Source organism: Nerophis ophidion, linkage group LG01, assembly GCF_033978795.1.
Source record: "Nerophis ophidion isolate RoL-2023_Sa linkage group LG01, RoL_Noph_v1.0, whole genome shotgun sequence".
Taxonomy (NCBI): Eukaryota; Metazoa; Chordata; class Actinopteri; order Syngnathiformes; family Syngnathidae; genus Nerophis; species Nerophis ophidion.
In genome coordinates this window covers 73,627,392-73,641,835 of record NC_084611.1, presented here as the reverse complement: position 1 = coordinate 73,641,835, position 14,444 = coordinate 73,627,392, and the positions used below count along the sequence as shown (strand labels likewise).

Sequence of the window (14,444 nt, the reverse complement as noted above, 5' to 3'; positions counted from 1 at the left end):
AATTTAGGGATTTTACCATCTACGGTCCGTATAATCATCAAAATGTTCAGAGAATCTGGAGAAATCACTGCACGTAAGCGATGATATTACAGACCTTTGATCCCTCAGGCACTACTGCATCAAAATCCGACATCAGTGTATAAAGGATATCACCATATGGGCTCAGGAATACTTCATAAAACCACTGTCAGTAACTACAGTTGGTTGCTACATCTGTAAGTGAAAGTTAAAACTCTACTATTCAAAGCGAAACCCATTTATCAAGAACACCCAGGAACGCCGCCGGCTTCGTTGGGCCCGAGCTCATCTAAGATGGAGTATGGAAAAGTGTGCTGTGGTCTGACGAGTCCACATTTCACATTATATTTGGAAACTGTGGACGTGGTGTCCTCCAAAGAGGAAAATAACCATCCGGATTGTTATATGCGCAAAGTTCAAAAGCCAGCATCTTAGGTGGTATGGGGGTGCATTAGTGCGAGGATACTTCCAAGGTGACTGAGTAACTTACACATCTGTGCAGGCACCATTAATGCTGAAAAGTACATACAGCTTTTGGAGCAACGTTATCATGGACGCCCCTGCTTATTTCAGCAAAACAATGCCAAGCCACGTGTTACAACAGCATGGCTTCGTAGTAAAAGAGTGCGGGTAGTTTCCTGGCCCACCTGCAGTCCAGACATGTCTCCCATAGAAAATGTGTGGCACATTATGAAGCCTAAAATACGACAGCGGAGACCCTGAACTGTTGAACGACTGAAGCTCTACATAAAACAAGAATGGGAAAGAATTCCACTTTCAAAGCTTCAACAATTAGTTTCCTCAGTTCCCAAACGTTTATTGAGTGTTGTTAAAAGAAAATGTGATGTAACACAGTGGTGAACATGCCCTTTCCCAACTACATTGGCAAGTGTTGCAGCCATAAAATTCTAAAATAATTATTATTTGCAAAAAAAAAATAAAGTTTATGAGTTTGAACATCAAATATCTTGTCTTTGCAGTGCATTCAATTGATTGTGGGTTGAAAAGGATTTGCAAATCATTGTATTCCGTTTATATTTACATCTAACACAATCTCCCAACTCATATTGAAACGGGGTTTATGATTAATAACGACAAGGACTGTGGTTTGAGTGTCCGCCCTGAGATTGGTAGGTTGTGAGTTCAAACCCCGGCCAAGTCATACCAAAGACTATAAAAATGGGACCCATCACCTCCATGTTTGGCACTCAGCATCAAAGGTTGGAATTGGGGGTTAAATCCCCAAATGATTCCAGGTTGACATTCCACTGCATTGCTAAAGGCCCGCTATGCAAGTTTGCTGATCGACTGAAGGGCTTAAAATAATAAACTCCAGGCGGTTGTGTTTTATCTGTTGAAATTGTGACTTCCTATTTCCCCTCTTTCTACTTTTCCACAAACCGAGGCAAATAACACACACACACACACACACACACACACACACACACACACACACACACACACACACACACACACACACACACATTTCCTCGGAATGAAGCCGAATTCTGTGCAGGGAACCTTGAATACTCTACTCACCCACGCAGTAATCATTGTTGAAGAAAGGTTTGACTTGCGTGAGGTTGCATCACATCACAGAATGTCAGGTCTCCATTTAACCAGGTGAAAAAGTCTGTTTCAGAGTACACTTCAAGGTCCGACATCCATATTTATCACTTTGTTTTTGGTAGACCTGAATGTGACCCACTTATAATTGCAAATAAATAACATATACTGCCATTTGTTTGTGCTGTAAACATTTTTTGTTTGTGCCATTACGGTTTTAAGTTTTTCTAAAATACATTTTCTGAATGTATTTATGCGCAGTCAAGGCGTTGAGGGGATCCGGTTTGGGGGCCGCGGGATTAGGTCTCTGCTTTTTGCAGATGATGTGGTTCTGATGGCTTCATCTGGCCAGGATCTTCAGCTCTCACTGGATCGGTTCGCAGCCGAGTGTGAAGCGACTGGGATGAGAATCAGCACCTCCAAGTCTGAGTCCATGTTTCTCGCCCGGAAAAGGGGGGAGTGCCATCTCCGGGTTGGGGAGGAGACCCTGCCCCAAGTGGAGGAGTTCAAGTACCTCGGAGTCTTGTTCACGAGTGAAGGAAGAGTGGATCGGGATATCGACAGGCGGATCGGTGCGGTGTCTACAGTAATGCGGAAGCTGTATCGATCCGTTGTGTTGAAAAAGGAGCTGAGCCTCAAGGCAAAGCTCTCAATTTTCCGGTTGATCTACGTTCCCATCCTCACCTATGGTCACGAACTTTGGGTTATGACCGAAAGGACGAGATCACGGGTACAAGCGGCCAAAGTGAGTTTCCTCTGCCGGGTGGCTGGGCTCTCCCTTAGAGATAAGGTGAGAAGCTCTGCCATCCGGGAGGAGCTCAAAGAAAAGCTGCTGCTCCTCCACATCGAGAGAAGCCAGATGAGGTTGTTCGGGCATCTGGTCAGGATGCCATCCAAACACCTCCCTAGGGAGGTGATTCGGGCACGTGCGACCGGTAGGAGGCCACGGGGAAGACCCAGGACACGTTGGGAAGACTATGTCTCCCGGCTGGCCTGGGAACTCCTCGGGATTCCCTGGGAAGAGCTGGACGAAGTTGCTGGGGAGAGGAGAGTCTGGGTTTCCTGCTTAGGCTGCTGCCCCCACAACCCGACCTCGGATAAGCGGAAGAAGATGGATGGATGGACATTTTCTGAATAGTGAATAGCCCCGCTACCTTGTCAAAATCTCCCCACACTTGTACCAGTTGCTTGTGCTACATTTGAGCTAGTTCGTGCAACAGAAATGTTCGAACTAATGGCTCGCCAACCCGTCGATCATGATCAACCATTCGATCTTTGGGACCCAACCGGTCGATCACAAATATATTAGAAAAAAAAGTATTTGTATGATTACTAATACAACCAACAGATACTCATTTTTAACCTTGAACACATCCGCATGCCTATGCCTCTCTCTGTTAAGCCTCACTTCCAGCACAAATTTAGAAAACAGCAAGAAGCACAATGACAAAAAAACTAAGCATATACCTCAGCCAATAATTACAAGACAAAGCTTTGTTTGAAGACGAGATAAAGATTATTTATGTAATTAATTTTGTATACTTACTTATGGTAAACATATGTATTTATTATTATTTACTGCGATGAGGTGGCGACTTGTCCAGGGTGTACGCCGCCTTCCGCCCAATTGTAGCTAAGATAGTCGCCAACACCCCAGCAACTCCAAAAGGGAATAAGCGGTACGAAATAGATGGATGGATTTATTTATTTAGTCAATGTTCTGTTACAAACATAGAAAAATAAAATGGAATAAAACTGTTATGATATGAAGAGGGGTAGGATTAAATAAGCTCTGCTTCTTCATATTCCTTTTCAGGTGTGCTGTAATGAAACTACTGGAAATATGTGATGCACTACATTGTAATTGTATTTTATGCATGTTTGAAATGAACTGAAACTGAACTGAGCTGTCTGAATATATATATATATATATATATATATATATATATATATATATATATATATATATATATATGTATGTATATATATATATATATATATATACACATATATATTATATATACACACACACATATTTATGATCTTGTTTTGGTTTTTGGCTGAGACCAGGGATCTAGGGCTCGAAAAGGTTGGTGACCACTGGTCTAACTTATGGAATTTATGTTATCCAGCCATCCATTTGCTACCTCTTCTACATAAATGTACATAAAAGTATTAATTTAAATTAATAATGGATATGTGTGTTAATTTGACTGTCAATAAAATGTAAGTGCATAAAAATACAGCTTCACTGCTTAAGTCATAATTTTTGCGCTTAAAGTGGAACTACACTTTTCTTTAGAATTTTGCAGTTGACCAGCGACCCTGCAAGGGACAAGCGGTAGAAAATGGATGTATGAGATTTTGCCTATCGTTCACAATTATGAAATACACGATGACGAATGGATTTTTAAAAATGCATTCTCAATGTTAAATAATTGTAAATAAAAGTGGACTTACAGCAAAGCCAGTGGAAGCTCGACTACTCCGCCTATAAAATCCAATAAATAACCATTCAAAAAGCGCTAACAATACTATTTATAGCGGCGCCGGGATCACAAACTTGTGTGCCAATGTTTACATCATCGAGTGGTCTGCTGTTTCCTGGCTTCCCTGCTTCCTGTAAGCTTATTGAACAAACCCCGTTTCCATATGAGTTGGAAAATCGTGTTAACCCATATCCAATTGAATGCACTACAAAGACAAGATATTTGCTGTTCAAACTCATAAACTTTTTTTTTTTTTTGCAAATAAAATAATTAACTTAGAATTTCATGGCTGCAACACGTGCCAAAGTAGTTGGGAAAGGGCATGTTCACCACTGTGTTACATCACATTTTCTTTAAACAACACTCAATAAACGTTTGGGAACTGAGGAAACTAATTGTTGAAGCTTTGAAAGTGGAATTCTTTCCCATTCTTGTTTTATGTAGAGTTTCAGTCGTTCAACAGTCCGGGGTCTCCGCTGTCATATTTTACGCTTCATAATGCGCCACACATTTTCGATGGGAGACAGGTCTGGACTGCAGGCGGGCTAGAAAAGTATCCGCACTCTTTTTTTACGAAGCCAGGCTTGAATGTACTGAATGTGGCTTGGCATTGTCTTGCTGAAATAAGCAGGGGCGTCCATGAAAAAGGCGACGCTTAGATAGCATCATATATTGTTCCAAAACCTGTATGTACCTTTCAGCATTAATGGTGCCTTTAAAGATGTGTAAGTTACCCATGCCTTGGGCACTAATGCACCCCCATACCATCACAGATGCTGGTTTTTAAACTTTGCGTCGATAACAGTCTGGATGGTTCACTTCCCCTTTGGTCCGGATGACACAATGTCGAATATTTCCAAAAACAATTAGAAATGTGGACTCGTCAGACCACAGAACACTTTTCCACTTTGCATCAGTCCATCTTAGATGATCTCGGGCCCGGAGAAACCGGGGGTGTTTCTGGATGTTGTTGATATATGGCTTTCGCTTTGCATAGTAGACCTTTAACTTGCACTTACAGATGTAGCGACAAACTTTATTTAGTGACAGTGGTTTTCTGAAGTGTTCCTGAGCCCATGTCGTGATATCCTTTAGAGATTATTGTCGGTTTTTTATACAGTGCCGTCTGAGGGATCGAAAGTCACGGTCATTCAATGTTGGTTTCCGGCTGTTCCGCTTACGTGGAGTGATTTCTTCAGATTCTCTAAACCTTTTGATGATGTTATGGACCGTATATGTTGAAATCCCTAAATGTCTTGCAATTACACTTTAAGAAACGTTGTTCTTAAACTGTTTAACTATTTGCTCACGCAGTTGTGGACAAAGGGGTGTACCTCACCACATCCTGTCTTGTGAAAGACTGAGCATTTTTTGGGAAGGTGTTTTTATACCCAATCATGGCACCCACCTGTTCCCAATTAGCCTGCACACCTGTGGGATGTTCCAAATAAGTGTTTATTGACCATTCCTCAACTTTATCCGTATTTATTGCCACCTTTCCCAACTTCTTTGTCACGTGTTGCTGGCATGAAATTCTAAAGTTAATGATTATTTGCACAAAAAAAAAATGTGTATCGGTTTGAACATCAAATATGTTGTGTTTGTGGCATATTCAACTGAATATGGGTTGAAAATAATTTGCAAATCATTGTATTCCATTTATATTTACATCTAACACAATTTCCCAACTCATATGGAAACGGGGTTTGTATAACAAGCCTGGCCGGGAACAATAATGCTGGCCGTAGGCCCATTTGATAGAGCTCCGACACCACATCGTGGTATTTTTGACGTTGTTCCACCACTTCAGGTGTGTAGTCCTCGTAGATGGCAACTGGGGACGCTAGGTATTGTAGCTTACCTCGTAATTATTTCCTTCACCTGGTACTTGTGTCGCCGTATCAGAACGGGCCTCAGTCTGTGGTCTGGCCTCGGCTTGCTAGCGAGTGTTCGCACTCTGACGTTGATTCCAGGAAATCCTCGTCAGAAATCTCCTTCAGTAGCTCCGCAGAAAAGGTAGTTGGACGTGGCCACTCCACGGACTCTGGTATGCCGACCACTCGAATGTTATTTCGCCGACTCCGGGATTTGAGGTTTCTAACTTTAGACTGTAGCTTTGCTTCAATCTCCGTTAGTTTAGCACATGTTGCTTCCAGTGCTAGCAGGCGTTCGTCTTGCAAGGTAGCATTTTCCTCGCGTGTAGTAATTTTCTGACAGTGTTCAGAGACCTTGGTGTGTACATAATCAACCTTTGTCTCGAGTGTAGAAATTGCTACCCTGAAGTCCACGGAGAGGGACGGGGCGGTTTTCATCCAGAAGACTAGCTGTAGCCGACATGTTGACTTCGCCGGCACCCCCGTTGGAGGAGTTAGGACCCGGCACCAGTATCTCTGGCGCTCCGTTTCGTCGAGTAAGTTGGCATTTCTTGCCTGTTGCAACTCCGCGTAGTTTCTGGAGTTTTTAAAGAGTGGCAATGTAAAAAAGTTGTGGGAGGGAGACTCAACATGTGTCTAATCCATCTCGCCCAAACCGAAAGTCAGAATCCATCCATCCATCTTCTTCCGCTTATCAGAGGTTTGGGTCGCGGGGGCAGCAGCCTAAACAGGGAAGGCCAAACTTCCTTCTCCCCAGCCTCTTCATCTAGCTCTTCCCGGGGGATCCCGAGGCGTTCCCAAGCCAGCCGGGAGACATAGTCTTCCCAACGTGTCCTGGGTCTTCCCCGTGGCCTCCTACCGGTTGGATGTGCCCTAAACACCTCCCTAGGGAGGCATTCAGGTGGCATCCTGACCAGATGCCCGAACCACCTCATCTGGCTGCTCTCGATGTGGAGGAGCAGCGGCTTTACTTTGAGTTCCTCCCGGATGACAGAGCTTCTCACCCTATCTCTAAGGGAGAGCCCGGCCATCGGCGGAAGAAACTCATTTCGGCCGCTTGTACCCGTGATCTTGTCCTTTCGGTCAGAATGCATTTTTAAAACTCCATCTGTTCCCATGTTTTTCATAAAAAATGTGAATGATAGGCAAAATTCCCCCAAAAAGTGAAGTTCCCCTTTACGAGACTATGACTTTTGCTCTAGACCTCTTCTTCTTGTTTGAGATGGTCATTACTGCCACAAGTGGTGGAAATGGGTATTACGCCTGAGTACCGCTGCGGCCCATCCAGACCACAGCGGAGAAACAGATATTGTTTGGCGGCCCTCTAGAGGGCGCTCACGGACCAGCCATGGGCTCCAGCCCGGACCATGAATTGATTAACGTGGACCCTGACTTAAAGAAGTTGAAAAATTTATTCAGGTGTTACCATTTAGTGGTCAATTGTACGGAATATGTACTGAACTGTGCAATCTACTAATAAAAGTATCAATCAATCGATCAACGCCTTATGGTTAAGAAACACTGATTTGGACAACTTAAACCATTAATCATTCTTTATGAAGTAAGGTGCCAAAAATCAAAACCATAAAAAACAAACAAATTTGATTACATCGTGAGTGAATTACAGATGCGACTCTGGCACTATGATGTCGGAGCATTATTACCTCTAAAGCAGGGGTGTCAAACTCAAATACAGAGTGGGCCAAAATTAAAAATGGAACAAAGCCGCGGGCCAAGGTCTAACAAATTAACCTTTTAAGAGGGATCCAAAAAAGTTTTGCATTGAATATTGAACGAGCAAGGCTTATATTGTGACAATCTGTCACTTAATTTCTGTTGGTTTTTCGTGTTTTGTACTTTATTTCCTGTTCAGTGCTCTTATTTTGTTGTACTTCCTGTTCGCTCAGCTGAGCACTGTTTTTCTCTCACTTGCTGTTGATTGGCAGCGGTCCTCAGCTGCTGTCAATCAACATAGGTCTATTTATGTTTCACTCGAGCACTCCTCAGTGCTCGAAGTTAAAACTGTGTTGGGAACATCTCCATGCAAGACTGCTTTCTGTTTATATCTTTTAATTTGATGAAATTAAAATCATCTTACCTGCTGTCTGCTCTCCTGGATTCTTGCATACTTGAGGTCACACAACTGCAGCCATGCGAAGTCCTAACATATATAACTTTATAGTGACATGCAAAGTCGAGTTTCCAATTATCCATCCGGCCATCCATTTTCTACCGCTTGTCCATTTTGGGGTCGCTGCAGCCAATCTCAACAGCATTCAGGCGGAAGGCAGCGTACACCCTGGACAAGTCGCCCCCTCACAGGGCCAACACATATAGAGAGACAACATGCACACTAGGGCCAATTTAGTGTTTCCAATCAACCTATCAATAATGATTTAAAAATATCAATGGCATATCAAATAACATTTAAAGAAAAATTGGAGGGGGGTGGACAGGTTTGGTGGTAGCATCTCGGAAGAGTTAGTGCTGCAAGGGATTCTGGGTATTACATGTGTTACGGTGCAGATGTTCTCCCGAAATGTGTTTGTCATTCTCGTTTGGTGTGGTTTCACAGTGTGGCGCATATTTGTAACAGTGTTAAAGTCGTTTATACGGCCACCCCCAGTGTGACCTGTATGGCTGTTGACCAAGTATACCTTGTATTCATTTGTGTGTGTTAAAGCCGAAGATATTATGTTACTGGGCCGGCACATTGTTTCTATGGCGGAAAAGCGGACGTGACAACAGGTTGTAGACGACGCTAAAGGCAGTGCCTTCGAGGCACGCCCCCAATATTGTTGTCCGAGTGGAAATCGGGAGAAATTCGGAAGACATGTTGCCCCGGGAGATTTACGGGAGGGGCAGTGAAATTGGGGAGGATTAGTAAATGCGTTGTTACAGCGGCACCGGCCCTGTATAATACCGGCGGGCCAGCTCTAATCTTAATTTGATATTACCTCAAGGGCCAAATGAAATCACACGGCGGGCCAAATTTGGCCCACGGGCCAGAGTTTGACACCCATGCTCTAAAGGCTTGGTGGCCACATGTGTGGACAGCACCTTTTAACTCTTATTTCCAAAATTGTGTACACTACTGAATTGGGTTCTTATGGCCGCTTATGTGCACACTTATACTGCCATCTGGTGGTGTTAGAAGAGTATGACATACAATGAAATTTGGATAAAAAGAGTGTAAAAATAAGAATTAGCATGTCACTAACCATGAAGTACATGTTTGTGTACTTGTGGACTAAGAACATCATATCAAAAAATAATTTTTAGTTTTTATCCTAATTAAGATCCAATAAGCCCAAATAGCAAAGAGAAATAAAAAAAAAAGCAATCCAAACAAACAGCTTGAGTAAAGAAGCTACCTTTTATCATAAAAAATAGGTCTATAAATCACAACATTGCATACATCCAGAAAAATATTTTGTAAATCGAAATCTTTAACATTGCAATTGTTGACATGTTTGCATGACATCATAATAAATGGCCCTGCGATGTGGTGGCGACTTGTCCAGGGTGTACCATGCCTTCCGCCCGATTGTAGCTGAGATAGGCGCCAGCGCCCCCGTGACTCCAAAAGGGAATAAGCGGTAGAAAATGGAAATGGAAATAAATGTTAACGTCATCATTTAATAGGTTATAATATAAAACATGATATTAAATGACAAAATGCACTAATATTGGCTTACTTTTTCGTAGCCACTTTAATCCAGGGGTTCTCAACCTTTTGGACCTCGGGACCCACATTTTTACAGTTTACAACCTTGTCAAATTATATGGAACCATGTGTTGATTACAAATATTATTATTTATCCGACACAAACCTTAGACATACGCCAGGCTGATTGGGGGAAAAAAAGTACTAACCAAATATACTGCATAAATAAGTAAAGAAAAATAGATCTACATACAATTATTTTTTGCTAAAACAAACACACTAAATTATTAATAAAACACAATGAGTATGTTTTAAACTAAACTGTCGATAAAAGTAAAGTGCAAAAAGAAATACTAATTCAAGGCTACGGTTTTAACTTATTGCTTAAGAAAGTTCTCCATTAGCTCCAAACTTCTTCTGTTTGTTTGAGACTGTCATTGCTGCCACTAGTGGTGGGAAAGTGTATTACAACCGAGTAATGCTGCTGATGAGCTGACATTTTTTGACTGCCCCTTCGAGGGCGCTCATGGACCAACAATGCAACAAGACCCTATGGCAGTGGTTCTCAAACTTTTTTCAGTGATGTGCCCCCTGTGAACATTGTTTTAATTCAAGTACCCCCTAAACAGGGAAAAGCATTTTCGGTTGAAAAAAAGACACAAAGAAGTAAAATAATGTTATCTGTCTATCTGTGTTGGCCATGCAATGAGGTGGCGACTTGTCCAGGGTGTACGCCGCCTTCCGCCCGATTGTAGCTGAGATAGGCGCCAGCGCCCCCCGCGACCCCAAAAGGGAATAAGCGGTAGAAAATGGATGGATGGAGAAGTAAAATACAGCACCGTCATCAGTTTCTGATTCATTAAATTGTATAACAGTGCAAAATATTGCTCATTTGTAGTGGTCTTTCTTGAACTATTTGGGGGGAAAAAAGATATTAAAATAACTAAAAACTTGTTGAAAAATGAACAAATGATTCAATTATAAATAAATATTTCTACACATAGAAGTAATCATCAACTTAAAGTGTCCTCTTTAAGGATTGTAATAGAGATCCACCTGGATTCATAAACTTAATTCTAAACATTTCTCCACAAAAAAAGACATTTTTAACATCAATATTTATGGAACATGTCCTCAAAAAAATCTAGCTGTCAACACTGAATATTGCATTGTTCTATTTTTTTTTTTCAGTTTATGAGCATACATTCATATTTAGTTGAAGTTTTATTCAATATATATATTTATAAAGGATTTTTGAATTGTTGCTATTTTTAGAAGATTTTTTAAAAATCTCACGTACCCCTCGGCATACCTTCAAGTAGCCCCAGGGGTACGCGTACCCCCTTTTGAGAACCACTGCCCTATGGTAAAGAAACACTGTTCTGATCTTCTTTAGAAGGGATACACTACAGGCTCCCTCGAATTAGCTCTAACCAGGAGTCAATAGGCGTTTAAGTGTCCAATCATAAAGGCCAGCAGTTGCTGTGCCATGTAATCACTGCCCACTCTAAAAGGTTTAAAAAGGTAGAATGTTGCGTGCGTGGTGGAGGAGAATGACACATCACTAGCTCAAATTGAGATGCCAAACATACACAGAGTATGGTTTTGACATTTTACCATTTTGACTCTATACTTTTTCATCTGAAAATGCACATTTTTAGTCCCGGATAGCCATAATTGTACAGTGCAGAACAGCCACAGTAGGAGGGCTCAGAAAATAGATTCACATTTAATACGGGATTTTCCTTCACTCCGATTCTAATTCATTTTTGGATGAAAAACAATTAACAACTATTATTGATATAATTATCAATACTGTTGCTTTTAACATTTTTGTCATAACGGGGGAGTCGCAACTTGCTGCGAGATTTGTTCACCCGGGAGGCAAACGGACTTGACCGGCCAAGGCGTATAGGAAAAAACATTATTTAATCTTTCTATAACTACAAAGGGCTACAAACAAAAAGCGCTCACAAGGCGTAGGCACAACTTGTCACGCCTGTATGATTATGTTTTGGTTTTTGCCATGTTTGGTCATGTTTTGTTTTGCTTTTTGGACTCTTGTCTCACGTTTTGGTTACATAGTAACCCATTAGTTGCCACCTGGTCTCCAAGTCACGCCCTGCCCTCAGTCCCACACCTGATTCTAATCATCATAGCTGCTATTTATACCATTCTGTTTCTGTCCTCGTCCTGGGAACTTTGCTACTGCTTGTGCATTTTGCCTGCATTCTGCTGTACTTGCCGACCTATCCATGCTGCTCAGACTCGCCAGGACAACGTCACGCCACCGTCAACAGACATCACGGACCAGGAAGATTTTTTTTTCAGGACTTTCACGTTTAATCACCCACCTCCTGCACCCATGATATCCATGCTGCTTCTCATTCCCTTGTCTCAGTCACAGTAAGTTTTTGTTATTCATGCCATAGTACAAGTTTTTTGTTTCATGTTAATAGTTTGTAGCCTTTGTGCTAGTCTTTTGTTTCATAGCCCAAGTTTTGTACCTCCATTGTGAGCGCTTTTTGTTGGGTCCTGTTTTTAATTTTAGTGTTAAAATAAAGATGTCTTTACCTTTACGTCGTTTCCACTCCAATCGCTTTGCACCTTGGGAAAACAACCCAAGACCAAGACCAAGCTTGACAGTATGTTGCCAGCAAACTCATGATCAGACATGACGGGTAAAAACTAATGAGTTGGCATGGTAACAAGACAAACAAGGAAATGCAAAACAGAACTAAATGTCCAAAAAACTAAACCGAACATGACCAAAACAAAACATGAACCATAGGCATGACACAACTAAGCGTATGAAACAAAAACTAACACATAGGCAGAAACTATGGACATGAAACAAAAACTTGCGAAACTGTGACATGAAAAAACTTTGCAAGAAAAGCACAGCATGAACAATCAGCATGAACTATGGCATGGACAGAGCAAAAAGAGTAATGTCGCCAGGACAACTAACTGAAACTGACAGGCTTAAATAATAGTCTCTGATTAAGACAGGTGAGTGAGTCAAACACAGACAGGTGAAACTAATGAGTAGTCAGGGAAACCAAAGCAAACAAGAGTGAACAGAAACATGAACTAATGGAGTCCAAAAACCAACAGAACATAACCAAACAAAACATGATCTACACCAGTCTTTCTCAAATGGGGGTACGTGTACCCCTGGGGGTACTATAAGGTATGCCAAGGGGTCCTTGAGAAATTTTTTTCATATTCTAAAAATAGCAACAATTCAAAAATCCTTTATAAATATATTTATTGAATGATACTTCAACAAAATATGAATAAGTTCAAAAACTGGGAAAATAAATGCAACGATGCAATATTCGGTGTTGACAGCTAGATTTCTTGTGGACATGTTCCATGAATGTTGATGTTAAAGATTTATTTTTTTGTGAAGAAATGTTAAGAATTAAGTTCATGAATCCAGATGGATTTCTATTACAATCCCCAAGGAGGGCACTTTAAGTTGATGGTTATTTCTATGTGTAAAAATCTTTGTTTATAATTGAATCACTTGTTTATTTTTCAACAAGTTTTTATTTATATTTATACCTTTTTTTCTAAATAGTTCAAGAAAGACCACTACAAATGAGCAATATTTTGCACTGTTATACAATTTAACTGATAACATAGTGCTGTATTTTACTTCTTTATCTCTTTTTTTTTTTTCCAAAAATGCTTTGCTCTGGTTAAGGGGTACTTGAATTAAAAAAATGTTCACAGGCATCACTGAAAAAAAGTTGAGAACCACTTATTTAGACCACAGATCGTGACCGTTTTTTTCTTTATTCTAGTATTGTTTTTAATAGGTATTGTTTTAGTTTGTCTTCTCAATTGCTTTGTAAATGTCTTTACTGAGTATTCTAAAGCTGGGATTAGGTTGTAGTTTAGTATTTTCTTTTAACCGGCTGATTAACATTCTGTAATTTGTAGATTTTTCTAAATTAATTTGTAAAAAGACGTTTTTTTAGGCCAACACTGTGCGTATAAGTCATACGTGTGCAGCCTAGAGAAGCGTTTGAAGCCTGTTTTGAAAAGGTTTAACAATAATTTATATACCAAATAATATATAACCAGAATCGTGTTGAATTGAGAAACGATTGTGAATCGAATCATCACCCCTAATGTCGGAATCAACTCGTGAGGTGCCCGCAGATTTCCTTCTCTATCGTCTTGCCTAACACATGTCAGAAACTATGCCGTTTTTAATGTTTATGTCTTTTTTCCTTCTTTGTTTTAAGGAGTGGAAATGGCGTGGAGCATTTCGATATACTTCGTGATGGTTCCGGACAATATTTCATTTGGGTGGTGAAGTTCAAGTCCATAAATGAACTGGTGTCATACTTCCACAAGTCTTCAGTCTCTCAACATCATTCTCTGATACTCAAGACAGATGAACTTCAGCCCGAGGTAACGAACATGTCATTTACATGCGTGTAGAGCAAAAGCATCACATCAAGAGGTTTTGAGACACTGAACAAACAAGTTACTGTCGGTTGAAAACTGCACAGCATCTTAGATGTCTCCTTTTCCCACTCCATTTGTATCTTTGGCAAGACAACACTGTTTCAACATATCCAGGGATTGTCTTTTGGTGGAAAAAAACATGGTCTAGAATCAATACCAAATTGGGCCGCCCGGCTTTGTACAATCGTGCTTTGTGATTTTAACTTCTCTGAGAGAAATTAGCAGATCGATTGTCAGCGTCAGACAGAAACTCATTCTGAAGAGAGACGTTATGCCATTTTTAAAATGAAATGTCTCAGACATGCTTTGGTCAAAGTACCCAAAGTATCAATAATTCCGCATAGC

At 40.9% G+C, this 14,444-nt stretch overlaps 1 protein-coding gene across 1 annotated transcript in view; it reads left to right on the top strand.

Annotated features, from left to right (window-relative positions):
• Positions 1–14,444, top strand: part of grb2a (growth factor receptor-bound protein 2a) — a 74,653-nt gene that overhangs the window by 55,362 nt on the left and 4,847 nt on the right. Inside the window, exon 4 of the mRNA XM_061910992.1 lies at positions 13,874–14,042. Coding sequence (XP_061766976.1) covers positions 13,874–14,042 — 169 coding nt within the window. The remainder of the gene's footprint in view (positions 1–13,873; positions 14,043–14,444) is intronic.